Below are 16,044 nucleotides of genomic sequence, written 5' to 3' on the forward strand. Positions count from 1 at the left end.
CTAAACACCGTAATTTCACGGTTATTTTGTATAACTTGCCTGTGATTATTTGGAGAGCTCATTCTGTTTGGCTGATTCTCCCCTTCAGAAAGCCATCCACCCTCTATTTCCCATTTTGCAGAGAAAGCTTTGTGGTTTGGAACTGAAGGAAACTAGCTCAAAAACTGGATGGACTAAATTTCAAATCATCTTTGGCTTCAACTGATGCCAGCAACTGTGAGACAAACAGGGAGTCTGAGAAGAAAATGCACTGTGGAGATTCTGATCCATTGGTCCCTGACTGCGCTAACAGTCCTCTGCTGTGCTAGTACAGGAATTCAGGGATGAGTTTTCAGGACCAGAATATCTTTCCAAAAATAAAAATACCAGGAGGCTCTAAAGTCAAAGCAAAGGTTCATTACCCAGCAGCATTGTCGGGGGCCAGCTGCAGGCAGCTAAGAACAGAGAAAGAACAGCCTCTCCTTTCCCCCCAGAGCTTTTCAGTTTCAGCTTAGGGAATATCTACCTGCTGCCCCTTTTGATATGTTTTTTTCTTTCACCCGGGACACTCAAAGTCTTGCTATATTTTGTTGCTTAATTTTCAGAGGAGGGACTTGAGGAATTCCAAGCAGAGGACCATTACTAGGGAGAAATGGGAGCAGAAGTGGCTGACCTGGGGATGTTGAAAGTACAGCATAGCCACCATCTCTCACTTCAAAAAAGCTGCAGGCTTTTGGGTTGGGTACTTGGTGATGATGTAGAAACATCAAATACTGAATAGAAGATGCTGCTGCTGCTGCTCTCGCTGCCAAAAGTGTGGGTTTGGATTTTAAATAATGTAGCCTTGATTTGCAGAGCAGCTACCTTATCCTTACGAGAGGAAGCAAGAGAATTTATATGGATGTGTGCCACTGCTTCCTCTTTTTGCTAGCCCTCCCAGCCCTTCCTTGCCTAAAGATACACGTCTTACACAGAACAGACTTCTAAAGCAGGGTCTTGTGTACCCTTTAAAATGCTTTCACTTCAAAACAAAACCGTATTTTGCTGAGTTAAACATGGGAATGGCTCTGTGCAGTATCCACAAGGATACTGCATATCCTTTTAAAAGTTGTGGTGGCAACTGATGCGTGGATGGATGCCTAACCTTTTCCTTCTTGAGGCTGAGTTAGCATATATTTAAATTGCATTGAACTTGCCTGTATTTGCCTGATTTTAAGTTGGCGCTTTGCATAGCTCAGGGCTGGTGGCTGGTTGTGGTATGTAACAACAGGCAGCTAAGGTTGCAACATGTGACAAAGCGGTTTGTTCCTCTCAATTTAACACTGCCACATCCTCTTCAGGGCAGTGTGCTTCCACTGCTGGGTTTTTTGACTCATGGGGGGAGTGGGGCCGTGGGGGTGGAGGCTTTACCTGTCTGTGAGAAAAGTCAGCTGAATGTTAAGATCTCAGAACCAACAAGGGAAAGAAACTGATGGGCCATACAGCTGAACACAGGGACTACCTGGGATGCAACCTCCTAAACTGAGATAGTTCCCACTGCAGTTCTATTTGGGCCCTTCTTGGTGACGGAGAGGGAAGAGAGCTCCAGGTACATCCCTGCAGCTCCCTGGTGTGCAGGAGATACCTCGGGATCAGCCATCAGGACTGGGATCCCCGTGGGAGCAGCTGCACGTGCTGAAGTCTCCCTGCTCATCCCAGGAGGAGAACTGGAACACCGGAGCAGCGGGAGCTGCTGCTGCTCCCCTCCCAGGTTCCTCTTGGATAACTGAGTGAATCTGCCCCAGCTCAGCGCTCCTTGGGATGGATCCGAGCAGCAGCGGTGCCGTTTCCCGGTGGGAAGAGTGACACACGTATCGTGCCAGCCACTGCCACCGAGGCTGACTAAAAATTTTGATGTATTTTAATGCAGCTATTGAGGCACTTGAATTCCATCCAAGGCAATAACACAAGGTAAGCCATCGAGTATTCTTTTGCTGCTTTTAAATGGGTTTGCTTCATCTCCACTTGGTTGTTCCTTTTTGGATTTTGAGAGTTCCTTCTCGCTCAGAGGCACAACTGTTCAAGGGTTGTGAATTCTAAAAATTGCAGATTAAATTCTGTGTTTCATGTATTAATATTTAAACAGAGTCATATACGCTCTTCTTTCTGTAAGGTCCCATTTTTAATCATTAATGTCTGTTCTTTTGAGCAAATAAACCCCATATATGAGATTTGTATGCATTAAAAAAAAAGATACTTCTCTGGAACAAGTTCCAATATGACAATATTCTCTTATGAATATTTATGGACCCATCAAGATTGGTGAATACTGAATTTGTTGATAGAAATTGTGGAAGTTTTGTTGTTTTTTCCTTTACTTTCCTCTCAAAAGAGAAAGAGAAATTCTTTACAAATTGGGTCAAGTTCAGTAGATAAGTCTGGTCAAATATTTTTTTTTTTGTTAAAAAAAATTCAGCTTTTAAAGTTTCAAACTTTTTTGATTGACAGCATGCATAATTGCAAAGAAAAAAAATCTCCCAAAACTTCTGACTGCACTGAATAAAATGAAACAAAACAAAATATTTTCTTTATGGTAAAGATTTTATGTGAATGAAAATGAAATTCAAGATGTATTTAATGTAAGAATTACATTGTTTGTTGAACAATAGTAACAGAATATAGATCAATGTGGGTTTATTGGCATTTTTATCAGATTGTAATGAAAGCTTTTCATCCAGCTGCATCACAATTCTTTGTTAGAGTTGTGAGCAAAACAATTATTTGAGGAAAGCAATTCTACTGATGGTGGCGAGGCACTGGCACAGGTTGCCCAGAAAAGTTGTGGATGCCCCATCCCTGGAAGTGTTCAGGGTCAGGTTGGATGGAGCTCTGAGCAACCTGGTCTGGTGGAAGTGGAGGGGAGTTGGAACTGAAATATCTTTAAGGTCCCTTCCAACCCAAACCGTTCTGTGATTTAGTGACTTGAATGTGCACTTGTATCACACTGTGTTAAGGGAAAAACCAGCTCTTGCATTTGGCTCGTGACTGTGGCAGTGTTTGTTCTTCCTGTGCCACATGTGACAGTGTTGTGGCTTCTCTCCTCTATACCAAGCATCCTCATGTGGTTTATTTAGCATTTAAAATGAAATATTTTTAATGTTGCATAATTGGATCCTGTTGCTTTCATGGCATTTGGTACCAGATGAGGATTCAGGTCTCTGGGTGCAGAGTGAACCTTTTCCTTCTCCTCCCAGCACATGCTTGGAAACTTGGTTGTGTTTGAATAAGGGTATAACAGTGCATGGTCCAAACAACCCACAAGGAAAGTCCTGTTACTACAAATATGACATTTCTGAATCAGTCATTGCACAGAGATGTTTGCTTATCTGCTGCATCTTGGGTTTTGACTTGGGAATGTAAGCATCATGTCGGTATTTCCCTTGGGATGGGAGCACAATTTTCCAATCACTTTTAGCTGTGGGTGCCTGATTCAAAAAGTAAATTATTAAAGAGATAGAAATGGCAGCATTTATTAGACATGGTTCATTTAAAAGTTTACATAGTTGTAGAATAGCAGGAGTTACTAGATGCCTCTTTAGTTCCCCCTGCCTATGAAAGCAAGAAACAAACTCATATGGTTTTGATCCCTTGCATTAGGAAGGTTGCTCGTTTTGTTCTGCCCCAAAAGGGGAGTTACTCTCCAAGAAATTAAAAGCAGGCAAAGGCTAGGAATAATTTCTTTGCCAAACAGTTGATGAAGTCTCGATCCTGACTGGTACCAGATATCCAGGAACTTAAAAAACTGTAATGAGTAGCTTCTTTTAGTTTGTTTGGTGTTTTTTGTTTGTTTGTTTGTTTTTTCCAACCTGTTTTTGCCTTACTTTCTTCAGCATAAGAATGACACTTGACATGGAGTCTTGTTTAGAACTCCTGCTTTCAAAGGAAATGGGTTTTACTACATGTCCTCTTTGAAGGGATGAGCACAACAATTTGTGACTACATGTGATTTTCCTTCGCCTTCATTTTCTGCAGTGCTGATTCCTTCTGCTAAAGATGGCTCAGAAACGGGCAGTTCTGGCTGTGCTCCTTTTCTTGCCAATCAATCTGGTTGAAGGTAAGAGAGAAAGATCCAAAACTACATGTAGCACTGTTGGGTTCTCTGTGTTTCCAACTATCCAGGACACTGAAATTTCATAATACGCCAGAGCAAATATTGCCTATTGTTTAGGGGAATGGAAAGAGTAATGCCACCTCAGCTGGAAAAATAATTGAGTGCCTTGCTGAGTGGCACAGAATGATAAATCTGATAGGAATCCAAAACTGGTCATCTAAAGATACATGTGTTCAGCGGGACAATGGCAGGAGAGCTGTGATTTCTGGAATAAGAGGGTTTCATGTATGTTTCTTAGTAAACTACTGCACCAAGTGATGTTCATTTTAAGTGTGCCACAGGTGTGTGTTCCACAGCTATGCTGGGTTTTCGTGGCACTTTGAGGCAAGGCACCTAATTTAGGAACAAAATAAATGTTTTAAAAGTAGTTTCTTTTCTTTTAAGAGTGAATTTTTTCCTGCCCCGTCAGTTTTTCAAAGCCTATATTCAAGTGATAGAAATGTGTTGCCTAAAATAAAGGTGGAGGAATTGCACCTCATCAGCATCACTGTCCACAGCAGAAAGTCACCATCTCCACTGCTCTCCCAAACTTCAGGAAGGTGGATCTGGAAGCTGAATCCTAATATTCAACTATATTCAATATATTCTAATATGCCTCAAGACTACCAGTACAGTAAGGAACTATATTCTTAAGGGTGATGAGGCCAAGAGTTTCCTGTGCTTTTACAACAGCTGTAGCATCTTTTGAATGTCTTTTTTTCATCTTATGCAGCTCATGCCAGGGTGAGTGTAGAGGCTGGCCATGAAGCTGTGCTGAGCTGTCCCAACACCCCCAAGGTGTATCTTACACTGGTGACATGGAAGAGGAGTTGCAGCACTTGCTGTGTGCTGTCCTACAGATGGGATAAAAATAAGACAAGCAGGCAGAACTGCAGTGAGAGGATCACGTGGAAATATTTACCTGTCAGTGACCCTGCACTTCGTATTTACCCTGTGAACCTCAGGGATGAGGGAAATTACACCTGTGAAGTTGTCAGCAGTGAAGGGAATTTTCTTCTTTTCTCTTCTCTGACAGTGATAGGTAAGACCGCATCACTAAAGTAAAAAATTAAATTAGTCTATTTGTAACATAGGCAGGAATCAAAGAGTATTAGGAAGCATAATGAATGCATCAAATCACCTTTTTCATATAGTCAGATAAACTATATCTAGGTTTCCATAAATTAAAAAAAAACCAAACAACCAAACAAAAAATGACAGGAAGATTGTGTTTTGGCTATATTAATTAAATCACCTCGGTATAACTGAAAATTATAAGAAATGAATTTTCAATTCTATGATTACTATTACTAATTTTTGTCACTTGAGTTTTTGGGTTTTTTTGGTTGGGTTCTTTTATTAGTTTGTTTTTTTTGGTTTTGACTTTTTTGTTGTTGTTCCCTGTAGTATCTTGCCTTTCTGATAAAGACATAGGTGGTGTGCAAGCCTTTCCCTTGCCAAATGCAGAATATGAGTTGTTGGACTTCAAGCAGAACAGTTTTGTCCAATTCCTCTTCTATTTCCCTGCTATCAGATTTTTGATTCTACATATTCAAACTCCTAAGAATTGTACCTGAAGTTTCAGCAACCTGTCTTTTCTTCAGTCAAGTTGCAAATCTTTATTTAATCCAGCCCTCTCTGTCATCCCATCTCCTGTGAATCTGTCATTACCTTTTGGAAAACAGGAGGAAGCAGTACTTTAGATGCAGCCAGCTAATTTTTGAGGTGTTCACCTTGGACTTTTTGATGTATTGTTTTTCCTTAAAGTTGTGCTAATACTTCAAATGACTTTAAAATCTCACTAATTGGTCATGCAATCTAAAAAATACCACCTGTTTGTCAGTTTCTCAGTTGGTGATTTTATGCTAAAAATGAAGTGGAAATATAAAATATGAATAGAAATAATGGTTGTGGCTTTAAAATATTTCTTCTGCAGTCCCTCCTATGGTGACTCTGACCCACGACAAGAGCAGGGTGGCTGTCTGTCAGGCATCTGCAGGAAAGCCACCTGCTGACATCTCCTGGATCCCTGCAAGCAATCACATCTCTGAGGAAGAATTCCATCACCCCAATGGAACAGTCACCAGAGTGAGCTATTTTGGCTGGATCAACAGCTCACTTCCCTCTGTCACCTGCCTGGTGACTCACCCAGCCATGAACCAGACTCTGGTCATGGACCTGAGATGTAAATAATGTTATTTTGTGATTGCTTTACATCATGCTTTGGGCTCCTCTGCTGTTCTGTGCAGCTGTTCCCACTAAATGCCAGGGCCTTGGGACTAAGTTAGTGGGGTTATAAGGTGAAGTCCTAGTGCATGTTGAGAGAGAAATTAATAATTTTGAAACTAAGTGCTTTGTGGAACTGTATGGAGAAACATGTTTTTCTTTCAGCGTGTTTTTCTTTCAATTCCTATTCTGTTTTACAAGAATTCCTTGTTCTGCTTTCAGTGGGTTCACCTTGGCTGGCTGCCAGGTGCCCTCCAAGCTGCTCTATTGCTCCTCCCTCTTCAACAAGACATGGAGAAAAAGACAGTGGACAGCTCATGGGTCAAGGGGAAGACAGGGAGAGATCATTCACCAATTTCTATCACAGGCAAAAAAGACTTGAGAGAAAGTAATTTCTTGCCAGTCAGATCAGAGTAGGATATGAGAAACAAGAAAGAATCTAAAAGCACCTTCCCCACAATATTTTGTCCAGCTTTTCCACAGTAGTGATGGTCTGGAGAAAATTTGCTTGGAACATGTCTGTCTGTGACTTGCAAATGTTCCAAGGGCAGTAAAGATTTAAATTCAGCTTCTCCTCTGGCTGTGCTGGACCTGTTGGAAGTCTATTGCAGTAGGATTTGTAAGAACAGCTAAATAAGTGCTCATGTCCCCAAAATATCTCAGTAAAGGCATGAAGAACAGGAATCAGTGTAGACCAGTCATTAAAAATACATTTTGCAGGAATGGCTGCTCAGCTTTGTTGTTCAGAGCTAATAGTACTTGAAAAGGGGAGTGTAAAGGCAGATGAGTTGAAAATGAAAATGTGTTTGTACACACAAATGACTGGGGGTGTAAGGCAGCTTCTTATTGCTTGTTGGTATCCAGACAACTCGTCTGTTTCTCTCTGTTTGGAAGCAGAGGATTAGCTTTTTCCTCCAGTTAAGGTAGGCAGTTATGTCACAAATTCATGGATACTGACATCTAGCTCTGTAACATGTTCTCTTTTCTCATCACTCAGACACTTCCCATAGGCTTCCCTACATCCTGATAGGAGCAGCTGCAGGTGTCTGTGCTGTCACTGGTGTGACTTTATATTTGATTTTCCGGTACAGAGGTGAGTCCTTTGATGAACCTGAAATACATTACAATCCCATAGCTGACTATGTGCAGGTACAAGGACATGCACTTTATTGCTGAGACTGAGGAAAGGGTTGAGGAAACTGTTCATATATGCACTGTTCTTTTGGAGAAGTTGTAATGAAATATGGGGTGGCAATTTAAAATAAATCTGGAGTTTGGAAAGAGCCATAGGTATTGTGGTATTAATGCATTGCAGACATGCCAGAGATTCATTCAGGATGAAAAGTGTTCTTTCTGAGAAGAGAGCGGGCTTTGAGTTTTTGCAATTATTTTGTTTGTTTTGCATTTACTGGCACAAAATTCCATGCTTAAGAATGACAGTTCATAAACTAAACACAAACGATCTCTGTTTTCATGAGCAGTGATAAGTTTTCCTTTGAGCAAGTGTAAGAATAGCCCAAATGTACATACATTGATATCTTTCTGATAATTGTGTATTGGGCATATTAGATAGCTGATTTGTTCCATTTCTTATACTAAATGCAAGACACAGCTACTAAGAAGAAAACAGACTCTACCCCAGCAGAAATCAGTACACCTAGCATGACCAAAAGTTTCAATGAAGGGAAAAATAAAACTAAAATGCGTTTAAGAGCAGGGTGCAAAAAACCAAGAACTTAACATGTGAGGGTAACTGTATTTTGAGGAAAGTCTTTCAAGAGCTGGGGGCAGCTAGAGGAGTACCCCAGATATAACAGGTGTGTACCCTGCACCATCAAACCACTCTAACTTCCTGAAATCCTATTTTCAGCTTGCTGTTTACGTAAACGGGCACAGCAGAGCACAACAGTAAGTGGGCTTTGTGCATGTGTGTGCTTTGCAGATTTTGGTGTATTCTTCACTAAAATTTCTAATTTCTTTGCAATGTGTCCACTCTGACAAGCCTCCCATTTACCTCTCTGAGTGCTTGGAGGGGAGGATGAGGAACACATCATCTGTGGAATGTCTGTTGTTCAGATGGCCCTATCTTTGTGTATAATCACAGTATTTGAACAATTGTTTAAGCACAGGATATAGAGTGGAGTAGTGCATTTCCTGTCTATAAGTTACATTTACAATGCTGAATTTTGACTCTCCCAGAACTTAGTATTTTCATATTTCTGTTTCACAGAATAGTAGTCTTTACTCAGATATTTTATTTAAGAATGTGTATTCTTAATGGCAGAAGCCTGCCTGATTAAAGATTGGATGGAACCAGACATGCCTTTTACAAAGAGGGAAAAAGGTCCACTTTGTTTCACTGTACTGGAAGTCAGGAAACAGCAGTGATAAATCTGCCACCAGAACTTTTACTTACTCTCTAATTCCAGTGTGTTGTGATACACGCTTAATAAAATGAAAATGTGCTGCTTTTCCTCAGGGCTTCTGCCTCACTTAATGCACATGGAAAGACCATGTGCATTAAGGTTTTTCTGCTGCTTTTCTGCTGGGTTTCTTCTGCTTTTGCTTTCCCTTTGGGCTCTATAGGAAGGATGGTCCCACAAAATTCTACAATGTAATACAATGATACATGTTTTATTTCCTGTTTTGGTTTCTACTCATGATTTAATTAATGACTGTGTGCCTTGTTTGTTGCAAACAAGTCGGAGTGCTCTGAAGTTAGAAAGCTACATTTCCTGATCTGCTCTTGTGTGGCATTCAGGACAATTTCATTGATGAGAGGGGGAGTTGAAGAGATCAAAGGCTTCCAATGATTTTAGCTGCCTAAACTGGATTGTCTGTGGTCAGACTGTTTTGTTTTTGTTCGTTTTGGTGTTTTGTTTTCAGTGAAGCTAGAATTGTTCATTTTCACCTATTTTGCTGTAGATACCAGCATTTCAAATTTTTTTTCTATCATATTAAGAAAATCATTTCAAGGGCCGTCCTGTTGAGGCTTTGTGAAGGCTGCTCTTGCATCTGTCTGCCAGTTCATGTTTCACCTTTTGTGCTCTACCCTTCTGCTCAGAGAAATCACATTGCTTTTGCAACAGTAATGTTACCTACTGGGTTTCTTCTGCTTTTGCTTTCCCTTTGGGCTCTATAGGAGGGATGGTCCCACAAAATTTTACGATGTAATACAATGATACATGTTTTTCTTCCTGTTGCAGACTAAAACCTCCAGGTTCCCAACTTCAGGTGCGAGAAGAGAAATAGTCAAGCCTCCTGACTTTCCAGAGACAATGTATGAGAATTACAGCCCTAGATCTGTTTATATGTGCTTATAACAGTGTAGGCACAAGGAGCCAGCTCAGCTACTAATGATACTCAGCTACTTGAACTTGCATTTCAACTCTTAAGCCTCAGACCTTGCCCACAAAAGCCTTTGTCTTTCCTGACATGAGAGTGGTGGGGCAGAAAGTCTCGTTTAGTAAGTTTTAAACGTCTTTCTCTAAATACTATTACAGCTCTAGAAAAAGTTGGAACTTTTAAAGATTGAACTAGGCAAATACCTTAATTTTGTTTGAAAGTGACTCTGATGTATGTGCTGCCTTTCCTCAAAAAAAAAATGGACATATTTCTGTGTCAGAGTAAAAGACTGGTGGTGAAAATATAGCACTTTTCTTTCCATTTTGGCAACTGGATTCTCTTTAAAGTTCTGTGTTGGAAACTGCAAAGTGACATGGGGTCCTCAAAACACAGAAGGTCAAAGCAATACATCTAGCAGAAATGCGAAAATCAGAGTTTTAGGGGTTTTTTTGTTGTTTTGTTTTGTTTTCTGGGTAGATGGTTGCACATGACAGATGATGATTTAGTATTTTACATCTTTGTTTATTTTTGAATTTTTAACACATTCCTTTTTCAATTAATCTGTTTGCATTGATAATTTATGGAAAATAAAACCAATTTGATATTATACTGGATATGGAAATGAGAAACATCAATGGACAATTTTTGGACACTCTTTCAAGTAAAAGTTGAAATTTTCAAACATTTATCTGAAGGATTTCTGTGTAAATGTTATTTGGGTAAATTTGGTTGACCGGTTTCTGAGAAGCTAAGATCACAGCATAGCTTTACTGAGAAGAGAAGTGATAAGTTGTATAAAGTACAGGAGGTGTGCTTGTTTTAAAGTAAGGAAAAAACTACAACCCTAACCACACCATTTATTTCTTCTCATCTTCATGACCCCAAGCTAGAGAAGCCTCCACAGACTGGTTGTTAATTTCAGTTTTCATTGGTCAGGCCTGTCAGACCTTTGAAACACTAATGCAGCACTAACTACACTGAAATGTGTATTCTGAAGAGATTTTTCCTGTTTGTTTCTGCAGGGTCATCTCTGTTCCATAAGTGTTCTTAGGCATGGGCATCTCCCAGTGCCTTTTATTTGCACTTTATCATTTCTAAATAGACATGGATGTCTGCTGACATCAGTCCAGCCCTTCATTTTAGTCAGAAAGGCACAAAGAATGACTCTCTGCCTTAAGGAAAAGGGCCTAGAGAGGCCAGGCTGGTTCCAGGCTTGGTGGATAAGCAAAGCCTTTCCTGTGGGATTGAATGTCAGTGATGGGTCACTCTCAGAGCTGTGTGCAGCATCATCATGTCTTCTGTGGGGAGGGAGAAGCACTTTCCATGTGTAAAACCTCTGGGAGAAATGTGTGACAGCTTGGAAGTAGTGCAAATAGGTTTGAAACGATGCTAGATAGAAAAAGTGTTTTGTAGCTCTGGTGAAATCTGCAGCAGTGCCTTAGTCCAAGGTGCTGTTGAGGGGTCACTTGTGACTTGAAGCTCCTGAAGCAGAGGGAAGATCTCTTGTTGCTTAAGGAACTGCCCAGTCAGGTCTAAACTTGGGTTCCTGGCCTGGTATTCCTTAGTGTGGTAAGTGAGCATGGATTGCTTTTATGGACAGCTACAGCAATCTGTGCCTTTTTCAGAAGTGGGATCATGGCAGCCAGACTGAAGGATGGCAGGGCTGTTAAAAGAGAGGCTGTGGAGCAGTCTGCTTCTGGGAATCACAGTGCATGTGTGCTGTGATTATTAGGGTATAATGGAAGACCTTTTCTTAATTCTTTTGCAACAAGTGAAATGTTGAAGGGTGAGATCTAATGGAGACAGGAAAGATGGAACCTAGACAGGGAGATATGGTTTCGGGGGGAGGAAAGGTCTCTGAAGCTATCTGTGATAATTTGTCCTGGCTGAAAACTATGGTTATCATGCTCATACCTTTTATTTTCACCTTTAATTTGTGTTTGGTGGAATTGGTCCAGTCACCTGCAATATGTCAGCACTTCCATTAATGTAGAAATTCTGAGCAGACTTAGTGCTGAAACAAGGTGCTCTGGCAATGACATGGACCATCCTGGAATAAAATTGGCCTTTGTACTTTTCAGGCTGTTGTGTATGATTAGTAAAAGTTATCAAGCTAAAGATGATAATGTGGCTGTGGGGGTGGTTGTTAAGAAAGGCTGGGACGTCAGTAAAGCTTCTATAGGTACTTCCCCTGTTGGCTGTGACTGGTGGAGGGCAGGGTTTTGTCATATGTGGAGCTCCTGGCGTGGGCTTTGGTGGCTTCTCTCTGCCTGCCATGACCAGAACTGTGTGTACCCTGCTTCTTGGGCTGATGAGCTGATCTGTTTGGCATTTGAGAATGAGAAATAAATCACTTAAATATTTTCTGCCATGCTGATTTTGTATGGAATAGGCAGATTGGTGTAACCCAAAGAATAACTCAAATTGTGTGTTTGGTGTCTTTTTGGTCTAAAAATAAGCAACTTGATTTTTTTTTTTTAGTATATCATATATGATATAAATATGTATCATATATGTATATGATATGTATATATGTATATATATGTATATGATTACCTTGCCCCCCCTCCCCTAATTATAAGTACACTTTTGGTGACCCTATATTCTTTTTATTTGCACTGAAAGAAAATTTAATCAAGTCAGGTATGTTAGACTGCCAAAATGGGTAGCAAAATGCTGACTGTTTGTTGAATAATCATTGTGAGAGAGCTACTAAAAGGTGATGGGAATTGGAGTGAACTATTTGCACATTGTCACAAGAAAAAAAATTAAAAGGCCTGGGAGCATGACACTGCTGTTTCAGATTGACTATTGGTCAAATGCACAGTTGACTGAATGTCACTTGAGCTTTTTATCACCAGATGTGATTATAGATTAAAATGCTCCTGTTTATTGTGTGGATTTTCACTCACATTGTTTATAGGACACTCTTTGTAATAATGATGATGTCTGCTTTCTGAATAATCTATGAACAATTTGTCTTCTGGAAATAGCAGGTGTTGTGATGCCTCTTTCTCTGCACTGAATATGGAAAAAAATGGTGATAAAGCATTATGTTTAGAGCCTCATAAAGTGGAATGTGACTTCAGATTATGAACAATATTTGCTTAAAATCACAAATTTCAGCACCAGGACTGAAATTAAGGTAAACAATTTTCCTACAGACTCTGGAAATGGAGCAGATGTCCAAAGGGTATTTGCCAGTTCAGTGAAGAGCTCAGTGCTCCTAAGTTTGAAGTTGCAGCTATAAGTTTTATCTAACCTTCCTGGCATCAATTTATCACAACTTTTCTTCTCTGATGAGAAAATAATGCTTTCCTTGGTTCTCCTCTAGCAACTGTAACACCTATGATGTCTTTGTGACCTTGTCTTTTGACTTTGTGGTCTTTGCTGTTAATGATAACTTGTCAGCTCCTTGATTTTGTGTCCACAATCTGTATACACCTGTCATGTGCTGGAGGCAGTGAAGAACTCAGGAATTAACCAAATGGGACTTATTCTACATTTCCTATCAGTTCTCTGTCATGCCGTAATTTGTACTTTTGCTCTTAATGGTGCTTCTTTAAGCAGGTACCCACTTTTCTCTTTCCTCCCCAATCTTTTCATGCACTAATTTTCTCAGTTTATTGATTTTTATGTTCTCTAAGTATTTTATTGTCAAGTTTATTTCTTTCTCTTTTTTGGCATCAAATACAATTTTGTTCTTCATTCTTTTGTTGCCTTTTGTATGTGTTTAACAAGAGATTTCAAATAGTGACTTGTTACGGAATTTTTTAGTGCTTTTCACTGAACTTCTCCATAGAGACATACTTACTCCAGGTCTCCTTCACTTTTTAATTTTTTCCCCCAGTGCATAATAGGAAATTAATCACTCTTGATGAGAACTAACTTCTATTCTTAGACTTCTGTGAATCTAAGCTCACTTACCAAATCTAAATGCACAACATGAAGCATTTTATTTGTTCTTGGTTGACATATGTCTTAAAAAATCATAGAATTGTTAAGGTTGGAAATAACTTCTGAGATCATCACGTCCAACCATTAACCCAGCACCGCTGTGGTCACAACTAAACTGTGTTCCTCTGTGACATATTTACGTGTTTTTGAACACATCCAGGGATGGTGATTTCACCACTTCCCCAGGCAGCCTGTTACAATACCTGACCAGCTTCTCAGTGAAGGAACTTTTCCAAATATTTAATACACTCTGCAGCACCCGTGAGGAAGAGGAGTGAGAAAAATGTGGGAGGAACAGCCCTGCAGACACCAAGGTCAGTGGAGAAGGAGGGCAGGAGGTGCTCCAGGTGCCAAAGCTGAGATTCCCCTGCAGCCTGTGGTGAGACCATAGCTGTGCCCAGCAGCCCATGGGGGTCCACGGAGGAGCAGATTTCCACCTGCAGCTTATGAGGATCCCATCCAGGAGTACAGTTCTGGCAGGAGCTGTGACCCTGGAGGGGGATTTGTGCAAGAGTGGGTTTTCTGGCAGAAACCACACTGGAGCAGTCTGTTCCTGAAGGACTGCATCCCATGGAAAGGACCCACATTGGAGCAGTTCCTGAAGGACTCTATCCCGTGGTAAGCAACTTGCTGGAACAGAGGGAACTGTGTGAAGAAGGAGTGGTGGAGGTGAAGAGGTCTGAACTGACCCCCAAACCCCATTCCCCACCCCACTGCATTGCTGGGGCTGGAGAATATGAGATAAATCTGTGACAAAGAGGGAGTGAGAGCAAAGGTGGTTTCAATTTTGTTTTTTATTTCTCATTATCCCACTCTGTTATTAATTGCTAATAAATGAAATTAACTTCCCCAAGTCAAGTCTGCTTTGCCCATGACACTAACCAGTGATGTCCCTGTTCTTATCTTGACCCATGAACTTTTCCATCATATTTTCTCCCCCTGTTGTGCTGAGGAGGGGGAGTGAGAGTGTGTCTGGCTGGGCACTGTCAGGTGGTAGCCAGCCAAGGTCAATGCACCAGGCAAGGCTTAGTCACCAGCAGAGCTATAATAGGAAAGAGGATGCTGTAAACATTGGATTCTACATTATTAAGGCGTTTTTATGCCGATGGTCTCTCTCTAGGTCTTCTGACTTTAATCTCATCACTGTGTACTGAGCTCTGAAAATTTCATTTCCACTCATTCTATTCTTTCAGCTGTCAATAAGTACTGCTGAGCAAACAAGGCTAAGTGCTTTTGGGATTGATTTTTGTCTCACTTCTGCCACAGTCCAACAGTGTTTATATTGTCACATCATAATGTTCGTATCTAGCTGTGCTTGTATTTTAGATTTCCATGTGCAAGTCTGAAAAAGAAACCATGGACAACCCCCTGAAATAGTTTGCTTTAGATTTATAATTTCTGAAGAGTAACAACCCCTTCTTCTATGCAAAACACGCAGCCACATGTGGCAGAACAACGTGCTAAGTACATGAATGTCCTGTAACTCACTCCATCTTGTGTGAGAGGAGTGTTGTGTGGAATAAACGGATGAGTGAGCCAGCTACTGAAAAGCTCTAGTCTGGCTGCTTGTCTTTTTGTGCAACTCAGGAAGACTGGAATCCAACACCGCCAGTCAGTGTATTGTTAGGGCTGCCTCCTTCATCAGGCACATGAGTGCCTGCAAAGCTCTGACACCTTCAGGTATCTGCCTCCAGGTCTGAATATCTAGCAGCTGCACTTAATATCACATTCTTCATCATTGCCTTTCTTGTGTAATCAACAGTGGCTGCCAATTTCATGCTGCTATAGATAGCAAAAATAAAAATGTATACTTATTTGAAAACATCTTGATCCATAAGTACATTGCTCTGTGTATGTGAAGCTGTGAATATACACAGGAAAAGTTGCAAGATTTTTTCCTTGAGAAATTAATTTCTTAATAATTTCCCATCAACAAAACCTCTCATTATATATAAATGTTGTGAAAGATCTTATAAGACAGATAGACACAAGAGATAAAATGAAAAGTTGCTGTGGAAACCATAACCTGAAATAAATCTTTCTTCTGTGCACTCAAAATCCCAGTCTTTGTCTTCTGTTAGAATATTGTTTGCATATAATTTCCCTCTTTTAGAAAGAATCTGAATTTCTGATACACAAATGGAAATCCCATCTTGACAGTGACTGTAAAGTGCATCTCAGGAATGGAAATTTTTTTCCCTCTCCTGTGAGTATTTTAAGCCTGTCTCTTGTCCTGGTATCAGTCTGGTAAGACAGGAGAAAATGTAATACCTGTTGGTCAGTACTGCCCACATCTGACCAGCTGCAGCAGTTTTGAACTGATGATATTAGTGCCTTAACTGGAGCTAATTTTGGTGTAGGAGACAGCTTGGAGTAAGGTATAGAGGAGAGAATAAGAAACACAGAGG

General features: G+C 40.4%; 1 protein-coding gene across 1 annotated transcript; it reads left to right on the forward strand.

Annotated features, from left to right (window-relative positions):
* Positions 1–4,001: 4,001 nt before the first annotated feature.
* LOC134055264 (cell surface glycoprotein CD200 receptor 1-B-like) lies at positions 4,002–9,657 on the forward strand. Its single transcript, XM_062511464.1, has 6 exons — positions 4,002–4,072; positions 4,842–5,150; positions 6,045–6,293; positions 7,332–7,427; positions 8,205–8,242; positions 9,541–9,657. The coding sequence occupies exons 1-6, from the start codon at positions 4,012–4,014 to the stop codon at positions 9,655–9,657; spliced, it is 870 nt and encodes a 289-aa protein (XP_062367448.1). The 5' UTR covers positions 4,002–4,011.
* Positions 9,658–16,044: the final 6,387 nt, after the last annotated feature.

This window comes from Cinclus cinclus, chromosome 2 (genome assembly GCF_963662255.1).
Source record: "Cinclus cinclus chromosome 2, bCinCin1.1, whole genome shotgun sequence".
NCBI lineage: Eukaryota > Metazoa > Chordata > Aves > Passeriformes > Cinclidae > Cinclus > Cinclus cinclus.